The sequence below is a fragment of the Lepisma saccharinum genome, chromosome 1 (assembly GCF_977018435.1).
Source record: "Lepisma saccharinum chromosome 1, izLepSacc3.1, whole genome shotgun sequence".
NCBI lineage: Eukaryota > Metazoa > Arthropoda > Insecta > Zygentoma > Lepismatidae > Lepisma > Lepisma saccharinum.
In genome coordinates, this window is record NC_139229.1 from 116,422,284 (window position 1) to 116,448,390 (window position 26,107).

A 26,107-nucleotide genomic window follows, 5' to 3' on the forward strand; every position below is an offset into this window, starting at 1 on the left:
GCAGGGGTGCTATTTTAAGTGCTAATTTGTTAATTTCATCTAATCATCATTCATTCTTATCATCATGATTAGCCACAAGTGGCAGAAATGTTATGTATAGTAAGAAATATTGTTTCTTATTATCATTTATTTCATTATTTTCCTCTGAACGTGAAGTTCACACAAAAGGTAAATAATAAAAGTAGTAGGAAAATGCCAAAATCCACTGCATACCAGTCAATGTTCTCCAACTTTTCAATAAATTATTTCAATTCCTCCACACCTGAGTGTATTGAGTATTTGACTCACAATTTCTAATCCAAAGGTTCTGCATTTGGGTATCAGTCTAGGTGCTCGATTCTATTCTTTTTATCCAAAATACAAACAACACATGGACCTCTGTATGTTAACGTTTGCCAGTTTTCATTTTTTGTTTCTTACACATGAATAACTAGTAATAGGAAACTTGTGCAATTCCAAAGAATTCAGGTACACTATATTGAAAGCATGATCCTAATTATTGCCTTTAAAATCAATGAGAGAAGTAATATAGAAATGTATGGACCACTTTTAGCTTAAGTACCAACAGTGAGTCACACATTTCCAAATATACCTTCATTTTCTGCTAAATGTGACATTTCATAAATTCACAATTACCCATTGTTTCAAGAACCCATCCAACAGTTCCATCACCTCCGCAGCAGATCACCCTAAAGTTGGTCACATCTTTGAAGAGTTGCAGTCCCTGCATGGGGCCACCTTTGGCGAGATTGTAAACCTGGCGTGGATTCAGAAGGTACTGGAACTTCCGCAGCATCTTGGCCCCCTGGCGGCCACCTGACTTCGGATTGATGAACACAACTAGTGGATTAGTTCCGGGAAGAGGAGTTATTTGGAATGACATCGGACCAGGAGTGCTGCTGCTCTGCAATAAACAGAGGAAATAATTGTGTTAAGGATTTGAAAAATGAATTAATCTGCACATTTAGCAGATTTGTACAGATCATTTTTAGTTAGAAAGCGTTCATTAAAATAAGAACATTATATATACAAATTATAAATTGTTTACTAAAAATTTGCAGTATTTTCACATGAGAGAATGAGTGTTCTTGTCTTGTACCAAATTGGCATTTGACAGCATTCAATAACTTTCCATTTTCTGCTTTTGCTTTTGATGAGTAGTGTCATAAGCCAGAAATAAAATGTTTAGTCAGCAAAAATACAACTAACTCAGGTGGCGAGGATTATGTGAGAGGTCACTGAGAGAAGTCAGAAGTGAGAAGGCTTGGTGAGAGGTTGATCTTAGTGGTGTCCCATGGAAGTTGGTCTGTATGAAGGCTCGGGCTGTGCCCATTTTGAATGCCGATAATGGATCATCACCATGATGTGACCCAGTCATTAACAACCATTAACCAGGTACTGTAATGGTCATGTTACCAGTGTTCAGTAGTTGTGTGATCCAGCTCTGACATCATCCCTCTCTTGCATAAATCGTTAATAATAAATTCTTGAAGGACATGGGAGTATTTGATGATTCAGCCTCACCCAGATCTAGATATAAGAACCTCTCTCAAACAAGCTGTGGTAAATGGCCAAACATAATAATAGCTCCAGGTTTGACTTATTGTGGAAACTAAGGTTTGCATATTATCATGAAGATAATCAGAAACTACTCGAACAAGTGAATGGAACCCACTGAGATTGAGAAAGAAAAGGAAATGCAGCAATCAAATTTGTTGTCTCCATCTTGACCATTTAGCAATGAATAGTGATTAAAGTTTGCTTGAATTGTATATTCATAGGGAAGGGCAGTGCTTCAGGATATTATGCCATGATAAAACATGAGCATTATGTTTCTTTCCAACAGTCAATTTTGGCCCCCTCCCCCCCTCTCTCTACAATATTGTGCACTAACTAACTAACTCTCTAGCCTTCTTAAACCCGAAGGTTCATGGCTGCAGCAACACAGGCCTTCCATGTTTCCCTATTTTGAGCAAGTTCTATATACTCTTTTCCATCCCTACCGATTTCCCTTAGGTCCATCTCAACGTTGTCCCTCCATCTTCGTCTTGGCCTTCCTACAGGTCTCTTACCATCAGGTTTCCCAACAAGAATCCTGTAAACTCCTCGTTCCTCTCCCATTCGTGCCACATGGCCTGCCCACCTAAGTCTTCTTGATTTAATTATTCTAATAATATTGTGCAGTATGTAAAAATAAATGTCTATGTCATCTTTTATAACTTACTGAGTGATTGGAGTCTGGAGTCTGGCTCTCGCTTCTCTGCAGACTCCTTTTCTCCTTGGAAATGGATCGTTGGCGATCAAGCACTATAGGACAGATGGAGGTAGGAGGCAGGATGTGGGGCCGATGCTCACCAAGGTTGCACTCGGGCTTGACTTGGGATGCACACCGGTTGTGAAGCTGAAAAAGAAGGAGACATTTTAGATACACTTTAACAGGCATATTTATTTTTTTCCTTTTTATGTCATAAAATAGAGGGAAAAAATGGATTTTACTTCATGTGCTGAGGCAATCACGTAAAATTATGACTTACTTTGGACCAAGGTGAACCAGATTTTTAAAATGGAGCTATATATAGATGTAAGTTGGTGAATATAAAAGGGACATGTCATGTATATACAAGGGGCGTTCATATTTATGTGCGAATTACTCACAAGATTAACAATATAAATTAGAATTTTACTTACTTTTTTATATTATTTATATTGTTATAGGAGGGGCGTTCAATAAAGATTTCCCCTGACCCACTCACCACAGGCTGGGGGACACGCAAGTTTGCAGACTTATTAGCCCTTCTCTGCATAGCAGCCACTCAGAGTCATACACTTCTCCCATCATTTTATGCAGTTTTGGAGACCCTTTTAGAACTCTGCAGGTTGGGACTGATTCCAGGACAGCAGCTCATTAATTAGTGTGACACCATCTGGGAAGTGGCTGTCTTTCAAAAATAACTTCAAGGAAGGAAAGTGGTGGAAGTCAGATAATGCAAGGTGAGGAGATTAAGTGGGGTGGGTAGAATTTCATAGCCACAGAAGCATGCTTCCCTGTAGGCGGCATTTGCATCGTCTTGCAAGAGACTGACAGCTCCGGAAAGCATACTGCAACTTTGCTATTTTTGTTGTTTTCTTTGGTGGCATTCTGTAATTTCACCAGCAATGAGACAAAATAGGTCCCTTTAGCCAACAAATATGTAAACACCATCTCCTTCTCGTCCAAAAATACTGTGAGCATCACCTTCCCAGTGCAGGATTGGACACATGAGCATTACCTGGTCCTGAAAAAGGGGCCAAAACATGGAAAGAAATTTCAGGAGAGGAACTTTTCATAAGTACCCTTTTAATTTTATTTTGTTGTGCATTCATGTGGAAAACTATTGCATAATTGTAATTCTATAGTTGTCAACTTTTCAAGCTAGTAACAGTAGTTTTGTTTTAATTCTGCCAAACATTTTTCTCTCTTTGATTCATTAAATTTTGATAAGACATATCAAATGATACTTTACTGGGAAACTGAACATTTTGCATTTTCTTGTGTTTTTCTGTTCCAAAGATCATGACGCTGCTACAAACCACTTACTATACATATACATGTTTGAGTATGCTTACCGTTATTTGGCACCATCTGCAATGAAGTCCTGTTATGCCATTGTAGCTCTTGATGGCCTTCTTGCACTTTGCACATTTCCCATGGCAGTTCCCTTCCACCCAGTGGTGAGACATGATCTGTGATGTCTTCTTAGATTTTACGTAAGTTGCAATGCACGATGCTGGCGCCCGTTGAACACAGCGCTCATGGACAGTGTATTTACAAACTGGATGGAAGGACAGATTTATGTTACACATTATGTTATATTATATTATAGGACTGATATAATCACAAAATGTGACAGCAAGTCTCTAGAATTGATAATGGTAACCAACTTAGGTGGTTCTAGAACCGTGACCGTGTTACAAACTTGCAAGTATGATGGACGGGAACAAATGCAAGAAAATGAAATAGGGAACCCTGGTCCAGAAATGCCCCAGTCAAAAGTTACAAGCCAAAACCTTTGAACGGCAGACAACTATGCCCAACGTGGAGGGGAACCATAAAAGATGTCTCGGGAAGTGGAAAACAAACACAGAAGAATCACTGTAATGGCTTCAATGAGTTGTAACTGCAGCCATCATTACAGCAGTTGTTCAAAATGATGCCCCCCTTCCTTGATACAGGATTGACAGTGTCGCAATAAGCTCTGTCGCATCTGCTCTAATATCGCAGGGGTCGTTCGGACCAGATCACAGTCTGCAAGTATACTTGCCAAGAGTTCCTCTACATTACTCACAGGTGTCTGGTAGAGAACACTTTTGACATGACCCCACAAAAAAAATCAAGTGGGTAGGATCAGGTGAATGGGCAGGCCAAGCAACAGGTCTGCCTCTCCCTATCTACCACTGTGGGAAGGTCTGCGTCAGAATATCATGAGCACCAGCTACAAAGTGGGCTTGGGCCCCATCATGCTGAAACCACATGCATTGACGAATGAGAAGTGGGACATGTTCCAATAACTTAGGGAGGATGTCTCTCAGAAACTGGTCCAGTTAATCGTGTCAGTAAAAGATATGGAAATGTTTGTCGACAATGCCCACTGTGGTGTTTGCTTATAACGGGTATAATTTTAAAAGCTCCACCACATTCTCCTCGTTAAATTAACAAGGAGTTTTTGCGTCAGTGTGTTCCTGACGCTCGGCTCTAGACGTCGAACAAAGTAAAACCGGCAACGCTGCTTCTCCTAGCAGGAGAACCTTGTAACTCAAGGGAGAAAGCCACGGCTATGGGTGAGGTTTTCTCCCGAGAGAATAGCAGTTGCAGCTGGGTCATTCGTGCAAAAAGGAACTTCCTTCTCCTTCCTTGAACACTGGCGAGGGTGATCGGATCCACGTCAACACATGAATTTGACTGTGGCATTTGACTGATGGCTGGACATGGAATAATTAGGTATACTAATTTAACTCATTTCGGTTTATGTTAAAGTTAATTGACCGGTAATTTTTAGTTCATTATGATTTTCAGGAATAGTTTTGAATTATCCATTTTGTGCATTCCATGCCAAGCACAGTACAGTTAAAAATTCGTCAGCTTGATTTCGAGAATATCGTCGATAAAATAACAAAGTTTCCGATCACCTAAACCATGCAGATGCCATTGTATTTATTTAATATGTGTGTTCATCGTCATAATTTTTAATGGTACGTAATGGTTAAAGGAATTATTAATTACTCATGTGGGTTTTATATTATATTCTACGGACAGATATATTTATGAAGAGATATTTGTCAGTTGTTGGGGAAAAGTTGCTAATTGTACGGGGAATAGTTTAAAATAAATGGCCACAAAATTGAAGTTCGACATTCCTAATTGTTCTTATTTTGTTAATTAAGCATACCATCTTGTTTGGTGCATGTTGAGATTGGTTCAATTTTCGTGGCTAGACGATCACGAACACGGAAACCAATATCTGATCGTTAATACTAAATAAAATGGGAAATATACTGTATGCTGGGGATTGGGTGTTAGTGATCCACGTTATTTTGAGAGTCGGCATAAGGGGGCCAAAATTGTTATATCTGTGGCCATACCTAGGCATGACGAATGATGATTTTTGCCACAGAGGTAATAAATGGTGGTATCGAGTAAAAAGAGAAAAGGGTTGCAGGTCTGTATTCTTACAGGTCTAGCTTTTTGACATTTAACCTTTTTTTCTTTTGCTCTAATTTTGGCCAATGCTGATGTGAAGTGGTCGTGGAATTAGTGGTATAAGAAAACCTATTTAGTATTTTTTTTGTTTCCAAAATTATGCCACTTGTTTAAATACCGCGACCACGTCACACCACCCACATGTTTACAGCAAATCTGTCTTGATGGCCCTTCACGATTGTGGCATGGGGATTTACATTGGCCCATACATGGCTATTGCGATTATTCAACATCCCGTCTCTCATGAAACAGGTCTCATCAGCGAAAAGCGCACAGGCATGGAACTGGGGATCGACCACACAGCACTGCAGTAACCATTCACTAAACATGACATCGGGTGCGAAATCAGCAAATCAGCTGGACTAAAGGCATGGACACGCTATGGATGGTAAGGGTGCAGCTGCTGTTCCCTCAGAACTTTCCAAACAGTACTATGGACCACACCAATTTTGCTTGCCACAGCCCATGTACTAATGGATGGTTGTCCTTCCACTCGATCCAGCACTGCTTCTTCAAGGTCGGGTGTCCTTGTAGTTCTTTGTCCTCCTTGCTTGTGGAATTGAGGTCACTCTTTCCCCATTTCTACATTACCCCACACATACAACCTTTCTGCTTCCCTACAGTTCCCATTTGCTCGTTCATACACAAACACCATATCAACCAGTTCCTCTAGCATATACTGATTGCAGCCGCAACACTCATGCTTCTAGACTAAACACGTCGAGTTTGACGTTACATCTTCTCCAGGGCATGCACCGTGGATTCTTTCCCCTTTCTTTTATGGTTCCCCTCCACATTGTGTGTGGTTGCCTGCCCTTCGAAGGTATTGGCTTGTAACTTTTGACTGGGACATTTCCGGACCAGGGTTCCCTATCTCGTTTTGTTATGTTTGTTCCCTTTCATCATCCCTGCTAGTCTGTAACACGGTCACAGAAACACCCTGTAGACAATATTCATATGAAGACAATTACAGGGTTAGTTATATGTTCAATTTGTGGTCAGATAAACTAATCACAATTGGACCTTCGAAGTGGCACTGTAGGATCTACTTACATCGAACCTGGAACTGTCTGATAAGGAGATAGCATTACCCTAGTAGATTTTTGTGAAAATAATAGTAGTTCGATGTTAATTTGTATTGATAATGATTTCAGTAGGGGATAAATGGAGAAATGCTCTAGAATGCTCTCACTTTGTATATATTAGTTAACGTTATTGCCTTGTAACCAAGTCCACAATTATATTTCTGGTGTCAGTAAATCTTGTCTCGATTAGTGTATTTGTGCTAAACTTTGTTTTATTCATTTACTACTCTGAGAAAGGATTGCTCAAAAATTTTTGTTCATTGTAATGTAATGCTGTCAATACTGTCAATACTTTTTATAATACTTAGTCATACCTTTTGGGATGCCTTACGTGCCCCTCCTGCTAAATCTGCCAATGGTATCCAATGTCAATACAGTTGTAACTTGTGATTGTAGTTCTCCTGGTGATGGAGAAGAGGGCTGTTTTGCTTGCCAGTTAATTTGTGTTATGAACAGACAGTCAAATCCTCAGTTTGCCAAATTAATCCCAAATTGAGGCTTTACAATCTGAATCCCAGCTTCCAGATTCAGAGTTTGAATTCCAAGTTCAGTACATAAATTAGATTCTTACATTATTCTAGAGATATCTGCTTACATGAATGATTCTCCAATAACATATGAAAAATTTTATATCTCAGATTTTTAATATTTTATCCATTTACTTTACTTTTGATTGATTGATTGATTTGCATTATTTTACTTTGCTTTTGTGCCACTTTTGGCTAATTTGCAAAGATGGGGATGAGTGATGTTATGATGAAATTGATGAATGAAGACTCTCCAACATCTATGCCCAGGCTGAGATTCAAACCCGAGATCCCTGGTATCATAGCAAGATGTGCTAACCACTCTGCCATGGGGGACGGCTTTTACTTTACTTTTAAGAGGAAATTAGCATCATTATATGTATAATGTGCACATTTAATTCAATCCTGTTCATTAAATATTATTGCCACCTTAATTTTTGCTGGTAACATTCCTGTTTGATAGGGTCTAATTGTAGAGACAAAAAGTGTCTTTCAACTCCACCATGTCATAATGCATGATAACTTTTCTGTAAGCAATGAATTATCAATATCGTAGCAAATTTTCAGCTAAACAATTTTGAACAGCAGCATTAATTTACTGTTATATTGATGTATAGGTGACAGAACTACCTTAGCTATAGTCTGGGTTCTGGTTTGAGAAGTAATAATAAAAATGATACTAACTACATTACTACACCAGAATCATTCTCTCTCTCTCTCTCATGCAAAAAACCTTGATGTTACTGATGATATAGAAATTAAAACAATTTTTTAAAAAAATGTTAACATTTTCCCTACAGTGAGACCCACATTTACTGCTTTTCCTCCTGGGCAAGTTCTGTACCTTCCCTCACCACCGTTTTGATGATTAAATTATTTTCACATTTCCCTAATAATGCCCTTAACAATTTGCACATCAAAATGTCTGGTTCTCTCCTTGTTAGCAAAGATGAACAATTTCAGTTACGTCGTAAGCAAGCATAGTTGAAACTGAGACAATAAATTTGCAGTAACAAACTAAAGTTGACAAGTTATTTTAATACTTACAAACACAACAAAGACCCTTCTTCCCAAGGCCAACCAACATGTTGAGGCAAAGGTTACAGTAAGCTGGTTTGCTGAAGTGCTTTAACCTCCACAAGTGGTTCCCATCTTCTTTAACGTTCTGAAAATAGAAAAAAAAGTAGCTTGGTCTTCTATACAGATTTAGTGAAGTTCAAAACCATCATCTCTTGCCTTATTCTTTAAATCTTTCATCTCACCCATCCTTTTCGTCATGATCTAGCTGACATAAAATTCTTATACAAGATCATAAATGGCAAAATCAGAACAGATCTCCCAATCAGTGAATTCACACTTAGGGTACCCCAAAAGCAAATGCGCAACCTGCAACTCTTCCACAACCCAAACACTAGGCTATCCCTTCTACAACGCTCCTTGTTTTACAGGCTGCCAGAAATCTACAACAAACTTCCCCTGGATGTAGATATTATCCTTCCAAAACGTAATTTTTATGTATTACTGACCAAAAACATGTAAATCTATCCCATCTTGTTATATTTTTATCTTTTGTTATTTTTGTTTCTACTTTATGTTGTTTCAGTGTAAAAAGGCCAAATACGCCTGTATCTGAAACTCTGAGTAAATAAATAAATTTCTGTGAAACGATGGAATCAAATAAAGTTTACTCTCAGAAAATCACGCTACAGATGAATGCTCCTTTGCGTAAGGGGGAAAGGAGTACACTTTTCTAAAGAAGTGGTCGCGTTGATTCAAAGATAATGTATAAATCTTCATCCGAAGAGTATATGACTGACCTTTTCTTTTCAATTTTTCAAATGGAATTTTCCGAAACGAAATACTTACACAAATGAGACGAGACATTGGGGGGTACAATGTACTCCTGTACTTCATAACTTTGTAAGGGGGAAAACTATACTTAAACCTATATATTAAGAGATTTTTGAACATAGAGATGAAACTGAGACAAGAAAAGTCTGTGTTTCCTCTCAAATTTCGAAACGAGACTGAAATAAATCTCTGCAAAATCAAAGTGAGGCGATACTTGATGTCCGAGATGATCTCGTTCGAAACTCGGGTATCATATTTGAAGAAATTTGATAAGACGCACAGTAATTTAAATTTATTTTTACCAACAGACCAAGCATATAATGTATTGACTTCTTTTTTTTGTTTACTGGAATTGCAAAGTTAATGCATTAGTAACAATTGCGAGCCTGTGCTGCCCGGTTTAATCTATTTATAACATAATTCCGTATTTTGACGGTTCACAGCATCGAAACAAGATATAAAGCAGAAAAACGTTATTAAGAAAAGTTTTGCTTTAATAGGACTACAATACATCCTGGTTTTCCCGGACATGTTCTCTTTTCGAACCCTGAAATTTGTGTCTGGTCTGGTTTTTGCTTTCTGTTAAAATGTCCGGGTTTTTACTTTTATCCAATCATCATAGGTCAGAGATCACGAAGTTACAACTTTTCGAATCATTAAACGTCTGATGTTGGCAGTACTGGACGATGAGCTAAGCGTTAGTCGTTTGTTGTTACAGCTTCAAGTTCCGGTCGATGTGATTTCCACGTCATTCATTTGTTCTTGTTTCGAAGTGGAAGTTAGAGTTTGCGAACATGGTGTAAGCTACTAATATGCCTAAAAGAAAGTGCAAGTTTACTAATGAGTTACAAGAAAAGTATTCATGTTTTAGATTTAGTAGAGACAATTTTGAAAGCGAGTGTATGGTTTTTAAACCCTGTACATGTGTGTCTGTGGCAAACAAAGGAGGGCTAGACTTGCAAGCACACGTGTAGTGCGAAAAGCACAAAAGAGCCATCAGAGGTGAAGATTCATCTACAAAACTGACTCAGTTTTTCATGAAACCTGGCAGTGAACATGAAGATAAAGTAAGTGCTGCAGAAGGTTCTTTCGCGTTTCATACTGTTAAGCATCACAACAGTTATAAAGTGATGGACTGCACATCAAGCTTGATAAAATCATTATTTCCTGATTCCAATGTAGCTAGAAAGTTCTCAACTGCAAGAACGAAAACAGAAGCAATTGTAAACTCTGTGCTAGGTCCTCATTCTATTGATAGTGCCATGAAGAGAATTCAAGATAATGAGATTGCTTATTGTGGTGTTTCTATTGACGGCAGTAATCATGGTTCAGTAAAAATCTTCCCAATCATTATTCAGTATTTTGATTGGAAAACTGGTGGCTTGCAATCCAAATTAATTGAACTAGATCAGCAACCTAATGAGACAGACACTATTTCTTCCTTTTTAAGGAATGCACTTGAGGGTAAGGGGCTGCTTGATAAGTGCACAGCATTTACTGGAGACAATTGCAATACCATGTTTGGAGGACTACGCCGGGATGTAGAAGGGAAATTTTTTTTCTCAAAACTGAAGAAATTGTTAGGAAACGAGACATTAAATGGTGTGGGGTGTCCTGCACACATCTTGAATAATTGTGTACATCAAGCTGTAGACACATTGGATTTTGGTATTGAAGGCATCATCTTCAAATTGTATCAGTATTTTAACATCTACACAGTCCGGACTGAGCAACTTAAAGAGTTCTCAGAATTTGTTGATGTTGAATATAAGAAGTTGTTGTCACATAGCAAGACAAGATGGTTGTCATTACTCCCAGGCATAACCAGACTCATTCATATGTTCCCAGTTCTCAAATCTTTCTTTCACAACTAAGCCACCTACAGTGATCAAGAAATTCTTTGAAAATGATTTCAGTGAAATTTATTTGTACCACCTAAAAACACTGGTGGGTATGTTTCATTCACGTACAGAAGAACTTGAGAGAGAAACAAATTCACTTGTGGAAGTTCTTGGAATCTTGTTGTCCATTAAGCCCATGCTCACTGAACGTAAAGCCAGTCAATTCATGTCAATGAAGGTGAAAATTCTTCTGGAAGAAAGGCCTAAAAATGGACTGGATGCTGAATGTGACGAATTCATGGAAGCAGCAGTTGGACTGTATGACAGCTGCATAGAATATGTGAAGAAATGGATGGCACCCATGCAAGAGTTTACTGGTTTCATATGGATGTCTCTTGAAAAATCACCTGAATGGAAGGATGTGGAATCAACTATTAAGTACCTTTTGGATAGAGGTGTACCTATAGATGATGAAAAATGTTTTGATTAAGTATGCAACCTCAAGAAATTTGTGACTGAAGAACTTGAACATGGCCATGATTTTCTTAACCTTCAAGCTCATAAAAAGTGGACTGTGTATTTTGAGAAGTCCGAACATTCTTCCTGCCATTCGGAACTGCTGAAAATTGCTCAGTTTTTCTTCGCCATTCCATCCCACAATGCAAATGTAGAAAGACTCTTCTCCCTAATGCAGAGTCAGTGGACAAAAGATAGAAACAGTTTGTCTGTGGAGTCACTTCGAGGAATTTTGCAAGTACAGTACAATTACAAGGACATTAGCTGTAAAGAATTCCATGACTACCTGATGAATGAAAAAGAATTGTTGAAAAAGATAAGTTCTACAGAAAAGTATGATTGGGCTACTGTGAACAAGGAGCAGTTGGAAGGAAACAAATAACGAGGTACTGAGTTTCTATATATAAAAAGACTAATCCAGAATACACAACCATAAGAATAGGTTAGTTCAATATAACAGGGTGGACGTCAATATTATAAAGTCAGGTTAGGTTAGTGGCAGTATAATATCATGGAGAATAATATTTTATTTAATGGTGATACATTGTGTGATTTATGAAATGTTTTCGTGTTTGTGAATAAATTGATGGTGTGTGTGGCTTTCGAAGAAAATGTCCTCTTTTTAGCATTTCAAAATATGGTAGCCCTATCTTTAATGACATATACGTTGTGAAACTGAGTGGTGACACAATGTACGTGTTACTTATACTAAACATTTCGTGGGTCAGGATGAAATATCTTGCCTTGTAATTGAAGGGTCCAACATGCACAGAGCTTTGGATTCCACTTTAAACTGCAGATTCAGTCCCGATTAGCCCATGAAGTAAATATACATAGAATAAGTTTTAACAATTTCTGAGTGGACACCGAAACAAAAGAAAACCACAAACAAGAACGAGAAGGACCTCACCACACATGAGGGCCCGCCCGATGGTGCAGTGATAGTGTAGTCACATTGTAATCAAGGGGTCCCAGGTTCGATACCCAGTGGAGGCACATGGCACAGTGGTTCGTATCACACTTTAAACCGTAGGTCCAGTCCCGATTAGCCTTACTGTGCATAAAGTGGACTTAAAACACTAACTCAATCAAACTCAAACTCACCACACAGGAGACGAGATGAGGCTGTGACAATTCTTGACTCGTATCATCTCGATGTCATTCCTAGGTCAAATGAAAGGTTCCCTTCCTTGACATTAGAACAGGGTGCAATTTGTAATTTTATCAGAGGACGATAACTTACTTTTACCTAAGTATTAGATATAGTACTTAGAATTGGACATTAATCACTTAAAATCTAATTTTGATATTGAATTCAACACAAATACAACACCATTCGAAGTTAAACCCTAAAGTCAAACTGGAAGAAAATTACATTAGTCAAATGAATGCAGGGGATAAATTAGACTCACTGCAGGTCCTATGGTTTGCCAGTTGGCTTGTCAAGGCCACTGTGTTATCTAAACTAGATTTCATTCAATTTCTTGCAAATTTTTCTGCATGAAAGCAATGCACTGGGGGTATAAGGAAAGTAAAAGTATGTTTAAAACTTCTAAATTATTTTTCTAATCAGTTAAGGTTAGGTTTATGACATTTCACATTCGGCTTGTAGATATTGGTAGATTTTGGATTGATTGAATTCACAAGGTCTTTGAGCAAGATGGGAATGTTTGATTGAGTGATTTGATTAATTTTACTTCACATTTCTGCCACTTCTGGCTAATCGCGAAGATGATAATGAGTGGTGATATGGTGAAATTGATGAAGGGACACTCACAAATAACACCCAGGCCAGGATTCGAACCGGGGACCTCTGGGGTTGTAGAACACTATGCTAACTCCTCCATCACGGAGGCTGGCGAGGTGGGAATGTGTTTTGGATTTTCTTTGTAGATGCGAAAATCTTTAACTGTGATGCACACATGCTTTTGCTTACATTAAAGTTCACCTTTTCATGTAAACAAGGAATTGACAAGTCACCTTAAACATGCATGCATATGCATTTAATACTACTAAATACAAAAAGAAACCTTGGCCGGCTCTTCATATTATCCACCGAAGGTTGAAAAGAGAAATAAAACAACTTTCGAGAGTTTGGCTTTCCTTGCTTGCTCTGAGATCTGAAGGATTTCGGTCTTGTATATGTAATGATAGTACTTTCAGTGCTTGAAGGTACAAATAATTATGTTACAAATAAATGCTTTCTCAAATGTTTTACAAATATTTCAAACTTAATTAGACCTCTTACGAGTTGATCGGGAACCATCTCAACTCAATTTTTCTTTTAAAAAAAATACAACACCCTATAGATGTCTGAGCAAATACCGAATACGTGGCTTCTAAAAGGCATTCGATGTGGTACACATCTGCCATAAATTGTTTAAAGATATTTTTATGCTTAGCTTGGGACTTTAAAATTAAAATGAACTGAACTGATGTGGACTCTATAAGTATGATATATTCAATAATATGGTTTCAATATCCAGTTGGTGAGAGATGATTATTCGTGGTTGGGCTGGCTGAAGATAGAGGAAAGGGGAGAATCCTCCTCACCCCCCTTTAATATCACCCTGCATTATAAATCAATAGATGTATCTTTTGTTTGCAATTTTCACATTTCGAACTCCTGATTCAAAATGAGCCCATGAACAAGGTCCAGAGCTTTATATTTTTCGGAATTGTTATCTGGTTAAAATCTGTTTTTAAAATGACCATAAATACTAAGGAAAATAAAGAAATAAATTTTTTTTTATGCCAAATTTTAATTTTAAAAAATCAGGAAATTCGTGTGCTGTTCTAAAATGGAATATTTCTGATGCCTTCACATTATACCTATAGTAGTATACCTTTGAAGTAGTATATGCGTAGTATATATATGCACTTTGAGAAGAAATAGCATGAAGGAAGTTGGGCAAACTGATTTTGTATGTGTTAAAGAAAGCATATGAGAAGCCTTCTTCCAGCGATACATTTGCGATATTTTACATGTATACATTCTTCATATGATCATGATGAATCACTTCGGCAAAGACTATATGACAATGCTTACCCATCATATTTTCAATGCAGGATCTGATCCGTTTGCCCAAAATATGGTGGTGGACTGTGATTTTGCGCAATGAATTGTGGGGGAAGTTGTTCGCTGAATATCATTAATTGATGATGTACTTAGTGCAGAGTCTTGTGAACAATAAGAAAGAGTTTTACAATCAATGTCAACCTTGAACCTTGGTCAGACATTCACTACATTACCTCAAGAAACAAAGATGTGCCTCACTCACCGTGTCCAGCCCCAAGAGAACTAGTAATGGAATGGTTGTCATGCCTCCTCGCTTCCACTCCTCCAGAGACACCGTGCCATCAGCATCATAGTCTATCTCTACCATCATATCTTGAAGGATCTGGGAATAAAATCAATACAATAATAAGTGCTCTGCTTAAATATGTTAATTATGAAATGGGTCTCTCTCTTCCAAATAGGCATGTGTACAGGTATATTATGTTGTGCTAGAATTGAACACATTATCAAAATTGCTGACATCCGTCAAACAATTGAGAAACTGACATTGAAGAATAAATATATATATTGGATCAACCGCTGCATGTAAACTTACTAAATGATAATAATAATAATAATAATAAAAATAAAGAAATTTTAAATTGCTAATGAGAGGCATTAGGATTCCCTTAACATGATGTGTATACATTGTAATAGATTTTTTCATATTTCATTTTCAGCATTTTATTATTAAATAAAATTACTATTACTTTTAATGTGTATGCAATGGTAAAATATTCTTATTAAGCTTTTATGAAAAAAATTGCCGGCATGTCTTAATGACATACTATTTTCATAGAATGCTATCGCCTTCAGTCAGACAGAAAAAATAAAAGCAAGTGGCAACCAAATCTGTTCCATGTTGTTGCATATAAACAGGATAACATTCTGTTTTTCAAGGATTAATAGGTCAAAACGAAATCTCAAAGGGAAAAGCATTACTTAAAAAAAAATTGTTTTGATGTCCTTTACATGCAGTCAGGCACGTAGCCAGAACGAGGGCTTGGGGTGGAGGCTGAAGCCCCCTCCGAAATCATACAGGATTAAACATATTGTATAATAAGTGTAATGTACTGAGAAATTCATCTTCAGAGCTTCTATTCCCCCACTTTTTCGCTTTTCGATAGTGGTTTCTGATAAGGGGTGAGCCCCCCACATGCATGCAGTGACTGCTTGGCAGTGTTGCAACACCCTGCGTATGAATGCAAGCTGTTATAAAACACACTCTGTAACCACTAATTTACAGATCTCTCCGTATCGTGTGACATAAATTGTGAGAGAAAGAACACTAACACTTTACACGTTCTCGCAACTAATTTCATGGTGACTTAGTATCCAAAGAGCTTCTGATTAGCTACATAATTAGCTGCACTGAGGAGGGGGGAGGGTTTCCCTTCTTAATTATGGCTCCAAGGACATTCTTCTCTTCAATAGAGATAATCGTGTTACCAGGTAACTCATAGTGCATCGTCCTATAAAATGTCAGACGGTAGACCTGATTTTTTTGAAAAGGAAGTTTCGCCATTGTTAAGGCCTTGTGATGATATAAGAGTTGCGGCTTGGCTGCCTTAAATTACTAGTCCAACTGTAATCACAGGAATTACTATGATCGTTTTTCTTTTGTGGGAAGCCAGAAGCTATATGGTTCGTGGACATTAGTGACATGAAATGGGTCGAAGTGTCAGTGGTCACTCTGGAAATTGACATCACTCATCTGATTGTAGAAAAATATAAAGTCTATAAAGAAACAATTCTGAACTAATTACTATCCCTGCAGAATAACTAAATGGAAATAAATATTCCTTTTTCATATTCTACCACTTAATCCAAAGACTTATTGGTTTGTTTAGCGTTCCAAAATTTAAAAAAAATAAATAAATAGTTATAACAATATACGAACATGACTATTTTCCCCTGCATATTCATGGATTGAAATCCGCATTCTCGTTCATCTAATATATCGAATAAAAGTCTTTCCCGAGGATGATCATCATGATGATATGCAATTATTATATAATTATTGTTACTTGTCTCCCTTGTCTCTTAAATGTTCTGAAACGCTGAGGGGACAGGTTTTCCAATTTACCATCCGATTTTTACAATCTCTTTTCCCCCTATATATATATATATATATATATATATATATATATATATATATATATATATATATATATAATAAATCAAGTCTTTTTATCATAAAGTGTGTGAAGACCTCAACTGTCCTATTAAAGAAAACCGAAAAACGTAGGCAAATATTGTGTGTGGTAGTGTTTGTTATAAGAAATTAAGAAAGTGACAAAAATTTGATTCGAAGTCAACATTATACACAGGGACTCAATCTTTGGGGTTAGATCTTTGTAACGAACAGTTACAGGAGTGACACTGTCGCGATTCTCCGCAAATGAAAATGCTGAGCATATAAAGATTTTAATACTATACCCGTAAATTGATGAAAATATATGCACTCAAGAATCAGTCGTCGTCGTCGTGAATGTGCTATGATAACGATCTAAAAATATGAAATTAATCGCTATCAAACTCCGTGTATTTTCAACTATCTATGGTAGAACCACTTCTGAAGTTTGCATTATTCTCAGTCACATTTCGCTTTCATATGTCATCTCCAATTTATCCACACAAAATAATATATAAATTTGTTAATATTTTAGCTATCAAACACATTGCTTAGTGTGAAAAATAAATTGCACCAGAAGGTGTTGTTTTTCATCCCTCTCAACCTCACAAGCCTTCACAAATCAATAACTCTTCGCAGGGTCGTAGCCAGACAGGGGCCATGGGGGGGGGGGGGGCTCAGCCCTACTGGCACTGCCGCCAGCCCCCTTGATATTAGGTAAAACAATTTTGTATTCTAATTTGTTTGGTTGAAGAGTGAAAATGTAGACAGAATATATTATTTTGTTTACAACTTCGTTCGTACATCTTGCTTATGAGCAGAAGTCTAAACAGCGGCAAGTGTTTAGACGATTCTCTAGAATTTAGAATGTTCCTTCATAGGGAGCCTTCTTTATGTGTACCTTTCCTGCCCCTGTTGCAGCCACTTATTTGACAGAAATCTGGGACTTGGATGTCATTATCCACATTCCTTCCGTCCGGAGTGGAATGTACGGTAGGCACTACGATTGAAGTGAATAATGTACAGTGGCTCTCAAAAGTTTTAGGACAACGACATTTTAAACTAGGCAACCCAACTTACCCAAGGCGTTGTTGCGTTGCGTGTAGAGTTAGGCTAAATTTCAGGGTTGCCACATGCACAATAGATATTTATAAAATACGCGAAAGAAAGAAATCCAAGAATTATTGTATAAAACTAGAAAAAAATATCAGTATTACATTTGTTGCAAATGAGAAATATTTTCTGAAAGAAAGAAAATCGATTTTCTAGTATTTCATAGCTGATGAGTCTACACAAAGGAAAAGATGAGAGATGAAACAGAAAGGGACAACAGAGAGGAGAAGAGGGGAAGCAAAGGGGGAAAAGTAAAAGCAAAGGAGGGAAGAAAATGAACGACAGAAGTGGACAGGAGAAGTAATGAGGAGAAAGGCAAAATATGCGAGAAGAGATGAGGAAAATGGAGCAAAGAGGAGAGAAGAGAGGAAGGCAAACAGAATGGGAGAAGAGGAGAGAAGGAGAGGAGAGAAGGAGACGAGAAGAGAAGAGTGGAGAATAGAGTGAAAGAGAGAAGAACGAAAAGAAGAGGAGAAGAGTGCAGTGGAGTCGGAAATATAAGACAGGAGAGGAGATAAGAGGAGTGGAGAAGAGTGGGATGGAGACAAGAGGGAAGAAATGGAGAGAGGGCGATATGAGATAAAGCAGAGGAGAAGGAGGGGAGAGAAGAAGGAGAAGGAGAAGAGAAGAACAAAAAAAATGGAGACGAGAGGAGGGAAGATGTAGTTGCAGAAAATATCGTCTCGGCGTCAAGAATTGATGCATTGATCAAATTATCGACATGAAACATTCAATAACATTTTAAAATGTATTGGATAATGTATTAGATGTGTGCGAAATGCCTTTTGATTGGATCAGAGCAAGATAAAATCTTCCACGTAAGATCTTTGATTTTACCTGCGATTATACCACTGAAAACATGAATGTAATTTTAATATTTATAAGAATTATCCAATTTTTCTCCACTTCTCGGTAAGTTGAAATGGAGATTTTGTTATTTCCCCTCCCCCCAATCGTTAATTCCAAACTGAATCTTCCCGTTTCACAGGGCGTGGACAATGAACACAGTGGGATATATCTAAAAGGTATGACATTTTTCTGCCACCCGAGGGGTTTGAACCCACGACCGTCAGGTTGACGATCCTTAACAGTATCCACTACCCTACAAGTTTGCCCTCTTAAAACAGGTAGAAGCAGTTGACGAATGTGAAATGTAGATCAAACTCTCCTCCTACATGTAATCTGCAAAGAATACTTGTTTGTAACAAAGAAAACGATGGTACTACGAATCGGCGAAAACATTAAATGGAGAATTGCACATGATGAACATTGTTTATTCGATATTTACGGAGGTATCCCTGAATTGAACTCGAGTGGGAAAAGTGGTAAAATTAGTATGTCCTGAATTGCCACAAACATAAATAGTTATTTCATTAATATTTGTCAATGTCTTTGAAGGAGTACACAATTATCGTTAGTTGGAGCAACATATCTTAATTATTCTGTCGCCTCAATATTGTAAACTTTTTCCTGCAAGAAAAAAAAAGTTCAATACTCTCATATAGCTCTTTACTTATAGAATTACTTTATACACATACATTTGAAATTTAACTCTGAATTTCTTTCTTCATATTAGTATATCTAAGCTTGTGGATATTTTATTTGCAATTTTACTGGAATTACATGAACATTTACGAAATAATTCCTTTTAATTCCTTGGAATCTAGTAAATATATACTATCAAGTCTTCAAATGAATTTAGACGATTAATTTTTGGCAAGAGAATTATGTATGATCAGTCATTCATTACTGAAGCAAACGTTTTAATTCTGTCTGGAATTTTCGTTCTGTGATAAGTTTGTTTACTTGCTACATGTATGCGAACTACACTCTGCCCCACTTATCTCTGGAGCAGGTGAACGAAAACAAGTATCTGAGCAGCGACGAACAAGTGAGAGGAACGGGATTGCGTGGAGGGAGAAGAGCCACAGCAGTTACCAACCTTCCCATCAACGTGTGCGGTTTCTCTTTGTCCACTCGATCCCCCTCTTTCCCCCCTCTCCTTCTCTTCCACTATGCGCGGTTTTGCTCCAGAGATGCTGGGTCAGGGTCTCGTAGTTAATTGATTTCCCAAAAAGTATCTCTGGGTGCCACACATTTAATTGTTACTCACATGAAAAAAAAAATATTGCCAATTTGCATTCAGGGGGTAGTTTCACAGTTACAAACTATTTTGGCCTTGATGAGAAGTTTAGTGTAAATAGGAATTTTGTGTATAATTTTGAAATTGAGGTCTAAGGTTGGAATCCTCATATTTAGGGCTTGAACTCTTCACCTAAGAGGTTGACGATCCGTCCTGTTCTTTGTGCGTGACCTTTATTTTTTTAAAATTCATTATTCATCCTCATCATCGCGATTAGCAAAGTAAAATAAGAGAAGTCCTCCTCCGTGACCGTGCGGTCTAAGGCACTGTGCTTTGGACTCCGACTGCGGAACGGCATGTGTTCGAGTCCGCCTGGGTTCAGTCTCTATGTTTTCGGCGTGTGTATAGGATCGGTGGCAACCCACCATCCTGAGGAAATTGGGGAGCTACGGGTGAGTAGCGTAACCCGGTCTCGGAAATCTCCTATGGGGGATGTTCCTGGGTAAACGAAAAATAATCGATCAGACAATTCGATTATCGAAGGCGATAAAAGAATTTCCGGTTTGACCAAGTTTCCAATATAAGCAAATGGAATACAGATTGTCTTCGAGCTTACTTTGTTAAAAAGGAGCGGATACAATATGAATAACTTGTAATTTTTAAGTGACATAGAGAAACAAAGATACCTCGAAGCAATGGGTCAGTTCCCGGAGCCTTTGGATGAAGATTTATGGAACAATAGTAATCTTCTCCGAGACAATGTTGATCCTCGACCAAAGGTTTCGTTGGTGTGTATATATACATGTATATTAAACAAGAAAGTTCATTCGCTTATAGATTAAAATATTTTTTTAAATACAAATGAAATAAATAAGAATAAATTCTTAAAGGTAAAACGAAGATTAAATACACCAACGTAAAACGAAGATATTCTACATAATAGTTATAAAGTGCACATTTAATTTCTCATTAGTAAAACTACAGATTAATTTTTACATAAACGTGTATTTTACGTTAATCTAATTTATGTTTGACCAATTATCATTCTTCATAATTATCATTCCAAATAATCATTAACATATATATGCCAGTTGCATTCACGAAAACGAAAGAAACGGGCAATTCCACCACACATACTATGCAGGTAGTTTACTAAAATTTACTAAAAAAAAATAAATTGACACACGTTCAAAGGGATATTTTCCTCTATAAGATCATGAATTATGATACTCTAACAATAATTGCTTACTGCTTCAAAGGCATTGACAAATATTAATGAAATAACTATTTATGTTTGTGGCAATTCAGGACATACTAATTTTACCACTTTTCCCACTCGAGTTCAATGCAGGGATACCTCCGTAAATATCGAATAAACAATGTTCATCATGTGCAATTCTCCATTTAATGTTTTCGCCGATTCGTAGTACCATCGTTTTCTTTGTTACAAACAAGTATTCTTTGCAGATTACATGTAGGAGGAGAGTTTGATCTACATTTCACATTCGTCAGCTGCTTCTACCTGTTTTAAGAGGGCAAACTTGAAGGGTAGTGGATACTGTTAAGGATCGTCAACCTGACGGTCGTGGGTTCAAACCCCTCCGGTGGCAGAAAATGTTCATACCTTTTAGACATATCCCACTGTGTTCATTGTCCACGCCCTGTGAAACGGAAAGATTCAGTTTGGAATTAACGATTGGGGGGAGGGGAAATAACAAAATCTCCATTTCAACTAACCGAGAAGTGGAGAAAAATTGGATAATTCTTATAAATATTAAAATTACATTCATGTTTTCAGTGGTATAATCGCAGGTAAAATCAAAGATCTTACGTGGAAGATTTTATCTTGCTCTGATCCAATCAAAAGGCATTTCGCACACATCTAATACATTCTCCAATACATTTTAAAATGTTATTGAATGTTTCATGTCGATAATTTGATCAATGCATCAATTCTTGACGCCGAGACGATATTTTCTGCAACTACATCTTCCCTCCTCTCGTCTCCATTTTTTTTGTTCTTCTCTTCTCCTTCTCCTTCTTCTCTCCTCTGATTTATCTCATATCGCCCTCCCTCCATTTCTCCCCTCTTGTCTCCAGCCCATTCTTCTCCACTCCTCTTATCTCCTCTCCTGTCTTATATTTCCGACTCCACTGCACTCTTCTCCTCTTCTTTTCGTTCTTCTCTCTTTCACTCTATTCTCCACTCTCCTCTTCTCGTCTCCTTCTCTCCTCTCCAAACTCCTCTTCTCGTCTCCTTCTCTCCTCTTGTCCCATTCTGTTTGCCTTCCTCTCTTCTCTCCTCTCCAAACTCCTCTTCTCGTCTCCTTCTCTCCTCTTCTCCCATTCTGTTTGCCTTCCTCTCTTCTCTCCTCTTTGCTCCATTTTCCTCATCTCTTCTCGCATCTTTTGCCTTTCTCCTCATTACTTCTCCTGTCCACTTCTGTCGTTCATTTTCTTCCATCCTTTGCTTTTACTTTTCCCCCTTTGCTTCCCCTCTTCTCCTCTCTGTTGTCCCCTTCTGTTTCATCTCTCCCTTTGTGTGGACTCATCAGCTATGAAATACTACACTCATGCTCATAAATTAAGGATAATGCTGAATCTTGTACAAATAAATATTTGATGTGCACGTTGCAGCTTGAAATGATGTCTGGGTACTGTACCAAAGAACCTGTGTTGACTACGACCTTGATCCAGTGTGTGGTGGCGCTGTAAGCAGACAAATGACTCACAGGAGCGAAACTGGTGCCCAGAGTACAGTGCCTATAGGAAGTGTGCAGTTGTGTTCGGTTGTGCGAATGGTGAGTGTGTGTGTGAAATGGCTCAGCGAACACATATTGATGATGTAATGAGGGGAAGGATACTTGGGAGGCTAGAGGCGGGTCAAAGACAGTAGGTCGTGTCACAGATGCTCCATGTGCCACAAAGTGTCATCTTACGATTATGGCAACGATTCCAACAGACTGGAAACGTGTCTCGGCGCTACAGCAGTGGACGTCCACAGTGTACAACACCACGAGAAGACATGTATCTGACCAGAAGTGCCCGGAGACACAGACGGAGTACTGCCGGGGGCCTTGCTCGAGACCTTGCAGCTGCCACTGGAACAGTTGTTTCCAGACACACTGTGTAGAGACGACTCAACATTCACGGTTTATTCGCCCGGAGGCATGCAATTTGCATTCCACTGTCACATGGTCACAGAGTAGCCCTAACAACTGGTGTAGAGAACACAGGACATGGACAATGGAAGAATGGTCTCGGGTACTCTTCACTGACGAATCCAGGTATAGTCTCAACAATGATTCTCGTCGTGTAACCATCTGGCGTGAACCAGGAACCAGATACCGACCCGGTACCATCGTCGAAAGGGACCAGTATGGAGGTGGTGGTGTCATGGTGTGGGGTGGCATTATCCTGGGTTCACGTACACCCTTGCATATCTTCGACAGAGGTACTGTAACAGGTCAGGTGTACCGGGATGTTATTCTGCAAGACTACGTTCGTCTTTTCAGAGGTGCAATCGGTCCTACGTTCCTCCTGATGGATGACAATTCCAGGCCACACCGAGCTGCTATTGTGGAGTAACACCTTCAAACAGAAGACATCATATGAATGAAGTGGCCTGCCTATTCCCCTGACCTCAACCCAATCGAACATGCTTGGGATGCTCTAGGCCGACGTGTCGCCGCACGTCTTCCACCTCCTCGAACTCTTCAGGAGCTCCGACAAGCACTGGTGCAAGAATGGGAGGCCATACCCCAACAGCTGCTCGACAACCCCCTCCAGAGTATGCCAAGCCGTTGTACTGAATGTGTCAATGTGCATGGGCATCACATTCCATACTGAAACCTGTGCACATTTTCAAAGAACTGTGGAACAACATTTTACAATCTCCCTTGCTTTGTATCATATGTGCGCTCTTTGGTTTTTCCTAAGTTTTCTGCAATAAACAGGGTTAAACAGGGTATGTGGATGTCTTTCTTGTGTGTTCAACATGTGTCTGTGCTCCCACAACTAGTTTTTTTCAGTGCTGTATCGTGGGGCACCAAAACCTCTATTATCCTTAATTTATGAGCATGAGTGTAGAAAATCGATTTTCTTTCTTTCAGAAAATATTTCTCATTTGCAACAAATGTAATACTGATATTTTTTTCTAGTTTTATACAATAATACTTGGATTTCTTTCTTTCGCGTATTTTATAAATATCTATTGTGCATGTGGCAACCCTGAAATTTAGCCTAACTCTACACGCAACCCAACAACGCCTTGAGTAAGTTGGGTTGCCTAGTTTAAAATGTCGTTGTCCTAAAACTTTTGAGAGCCACTGTACATTTTAACACGTATGATATAAATATGTATCATCAAAAATAATATTAAGGGATGGTGTCAGTAGCAATCATTAGCACTTCAAGTGATGTTTCAGAAGATCTAGAAAAAACTGTAGTATTTGTGATATTCCTAAATTGTATATTTTAAATTAACTTAATAAACCCCGACACACATAATTTACCTTCATTTAATACTAATAAACTTTTAAAAAATGGACTTGGTATACAAAGCCCCCCATAATAACCCGTGAGCCCCCCCCTGGAAGTCAGTTCTAGCTACGGGCCTGACTCGTCGGTTAGATGTTTCAGATTTGAAATAGATTTTTCATGAGAATCATATGGAAGGCGTAGGGAGCGACCCCCCCCCCGCAAACCTCAACTGAGATGTTAATCAAGGAGATCATGCCTTGTCGACATCTAAAACAAAATCACCGTCTCGAAGTAAAATTAAATAACCCGTGAACATAATAATAAATTACTATACTTCTAAAACTAAGTGATCAGTCAGCCACGTTTAGACACGACGTTCAAAACTAAGAGGAGAAGTAAAAAAAAAGTTAAAGATCATCCGCTCTTCCCTTCCCACGCCACAAGTGCATGATAAGTTGTCTTTAGTATAAAAAAATAATAAATACATTTAAAAAAATTAAAAAATTCATATCTCAATTTTCTATTTCTTATTACTAGAAGTTGGAATATAAACAACAAAATATACACTTCAAAGTTTGCAGCACTAAAAACCGAGAGCGCGAAGAAGGGATGATATATTGAGACGGTACTTTCGTCTCGCCCTTATCTGTCCTTCAACACAGAAAGGAAATTAGTCAATAAAATGCAAGGAGAGAAGTACAACTTACCAGTCTATTGCTTCTATATCAGGGGACTGACTTCAGTACAGTGCGGCCATTCAAAATGCAGCTGTTCTCTGGACAATAAGTGTACCACCTGACCAAAAAAGGAAGGGGGGGGAGGGACTGGAATTCCCAAGAATATGCAATGTCTGAGGCGGGTACTCTTTCTCGCACGGCCAATGACCTTCTTGACTGCGGGGGTTCCTAACGAAGGATTATTTCCACAGAGACCAAAGTAGCGGCCAGGATATTTCCAAATGGATCTTGATCCGAAACCGCTCTGATCCTGAACGAGTCCTTGGCTTCTGTGTTGGCAAAGTGCATGCGGCTTCCTGACCTACGTCGTCTCTTGCTTCAGCTTGGAATGTTGGTTTATGTCAAGAAACTGAACACGATTTAAAAAGAAAAGGTTGGGATATTCACTTTCTCATTGCTGTATGTTTCAAAATAGACTAACCTCCGAAGCTTGTTGAGGCGGCGTCGTGAGCGTCTCTCGCCTAGAAACTAATTTTATGTTTCTCGTATTTTGAAAAATAATTTGCACAGTTGGAATGAAATGCCAACTTTCCGGAGCCGCAGTGGTCTAGTCTGGCTGCTACGCAGGAGACCCGAGTTCGATCCCTAGGGTGGGAATTTTCCCGGCCTTGTTGTCGATTAAAGCGGCTCCGGGGCTCGCCCAACCTCAAATAGTGTTGCCCACGGGACGAGACGGGACAGGCTTTTAAAAATTCGAGACGAGACGAGATTGACCATGTGTCATAAGACAAACGCATATTTTCGAGACGAGACAGCATTTCCACGAGACTCCACGAGACGAGACAGGCCAAAGTCTCGTCTCGTGGGCAACACTAACCTCAAACCAACGGTACAGTCAAGGACACTGCCGGCTTGTAACGATTCCATTGAAAGTCAATGTATTCATTATAAGCCAGCAGTGTCCGTGACTGTACAACCATGCGGGGGGTAAAGTAGACCGGAA

At 38.5% G+C, this 26,107-nt stretch overlaps 1 protein-coding gene across 7 annotated transcripts in view; it reads right to left on the reverse strand.

Moving 5' to 3' along the window:
- Dgk (diacyl glycerol kinase 1) overlaps positions 1 to 26,107 on the reverse strand; it is a 506,799-nt gene that overhangs the window by 34,069 nt on the left and 446,623 nt on the right. For all 7 annotated transcript variants that reach the window (XM_083137145.1, XM_083137133.1, XM_083137139.1 and 4 more), the window contains 5 exons: positions 14,839 to 14,958; positions 8,397 to 8,514; positions 3,607 to 3,812; positions 2,225 to 2,401; positions 637 to 904 (listed from right to left, as the gene is read on the reverse strand). In XM_083137145.1, coding sequence (XP_082993271.1) covers positions 637 to 904; positions 2,225 to 2,401; positions 3,607 to 3,812; positions 8,397 to 8,514; positions 14,839 to 14,958 — 889 coding nt within the window. The remainder of the gene's footprint in view (positions 1 to 636; positions 905 to 2,224; positions 2,402 to 3,606; positions 3,813 to 8,396; positions 8,515 to 14,838; positions 14,959 to 26,107) is intronic.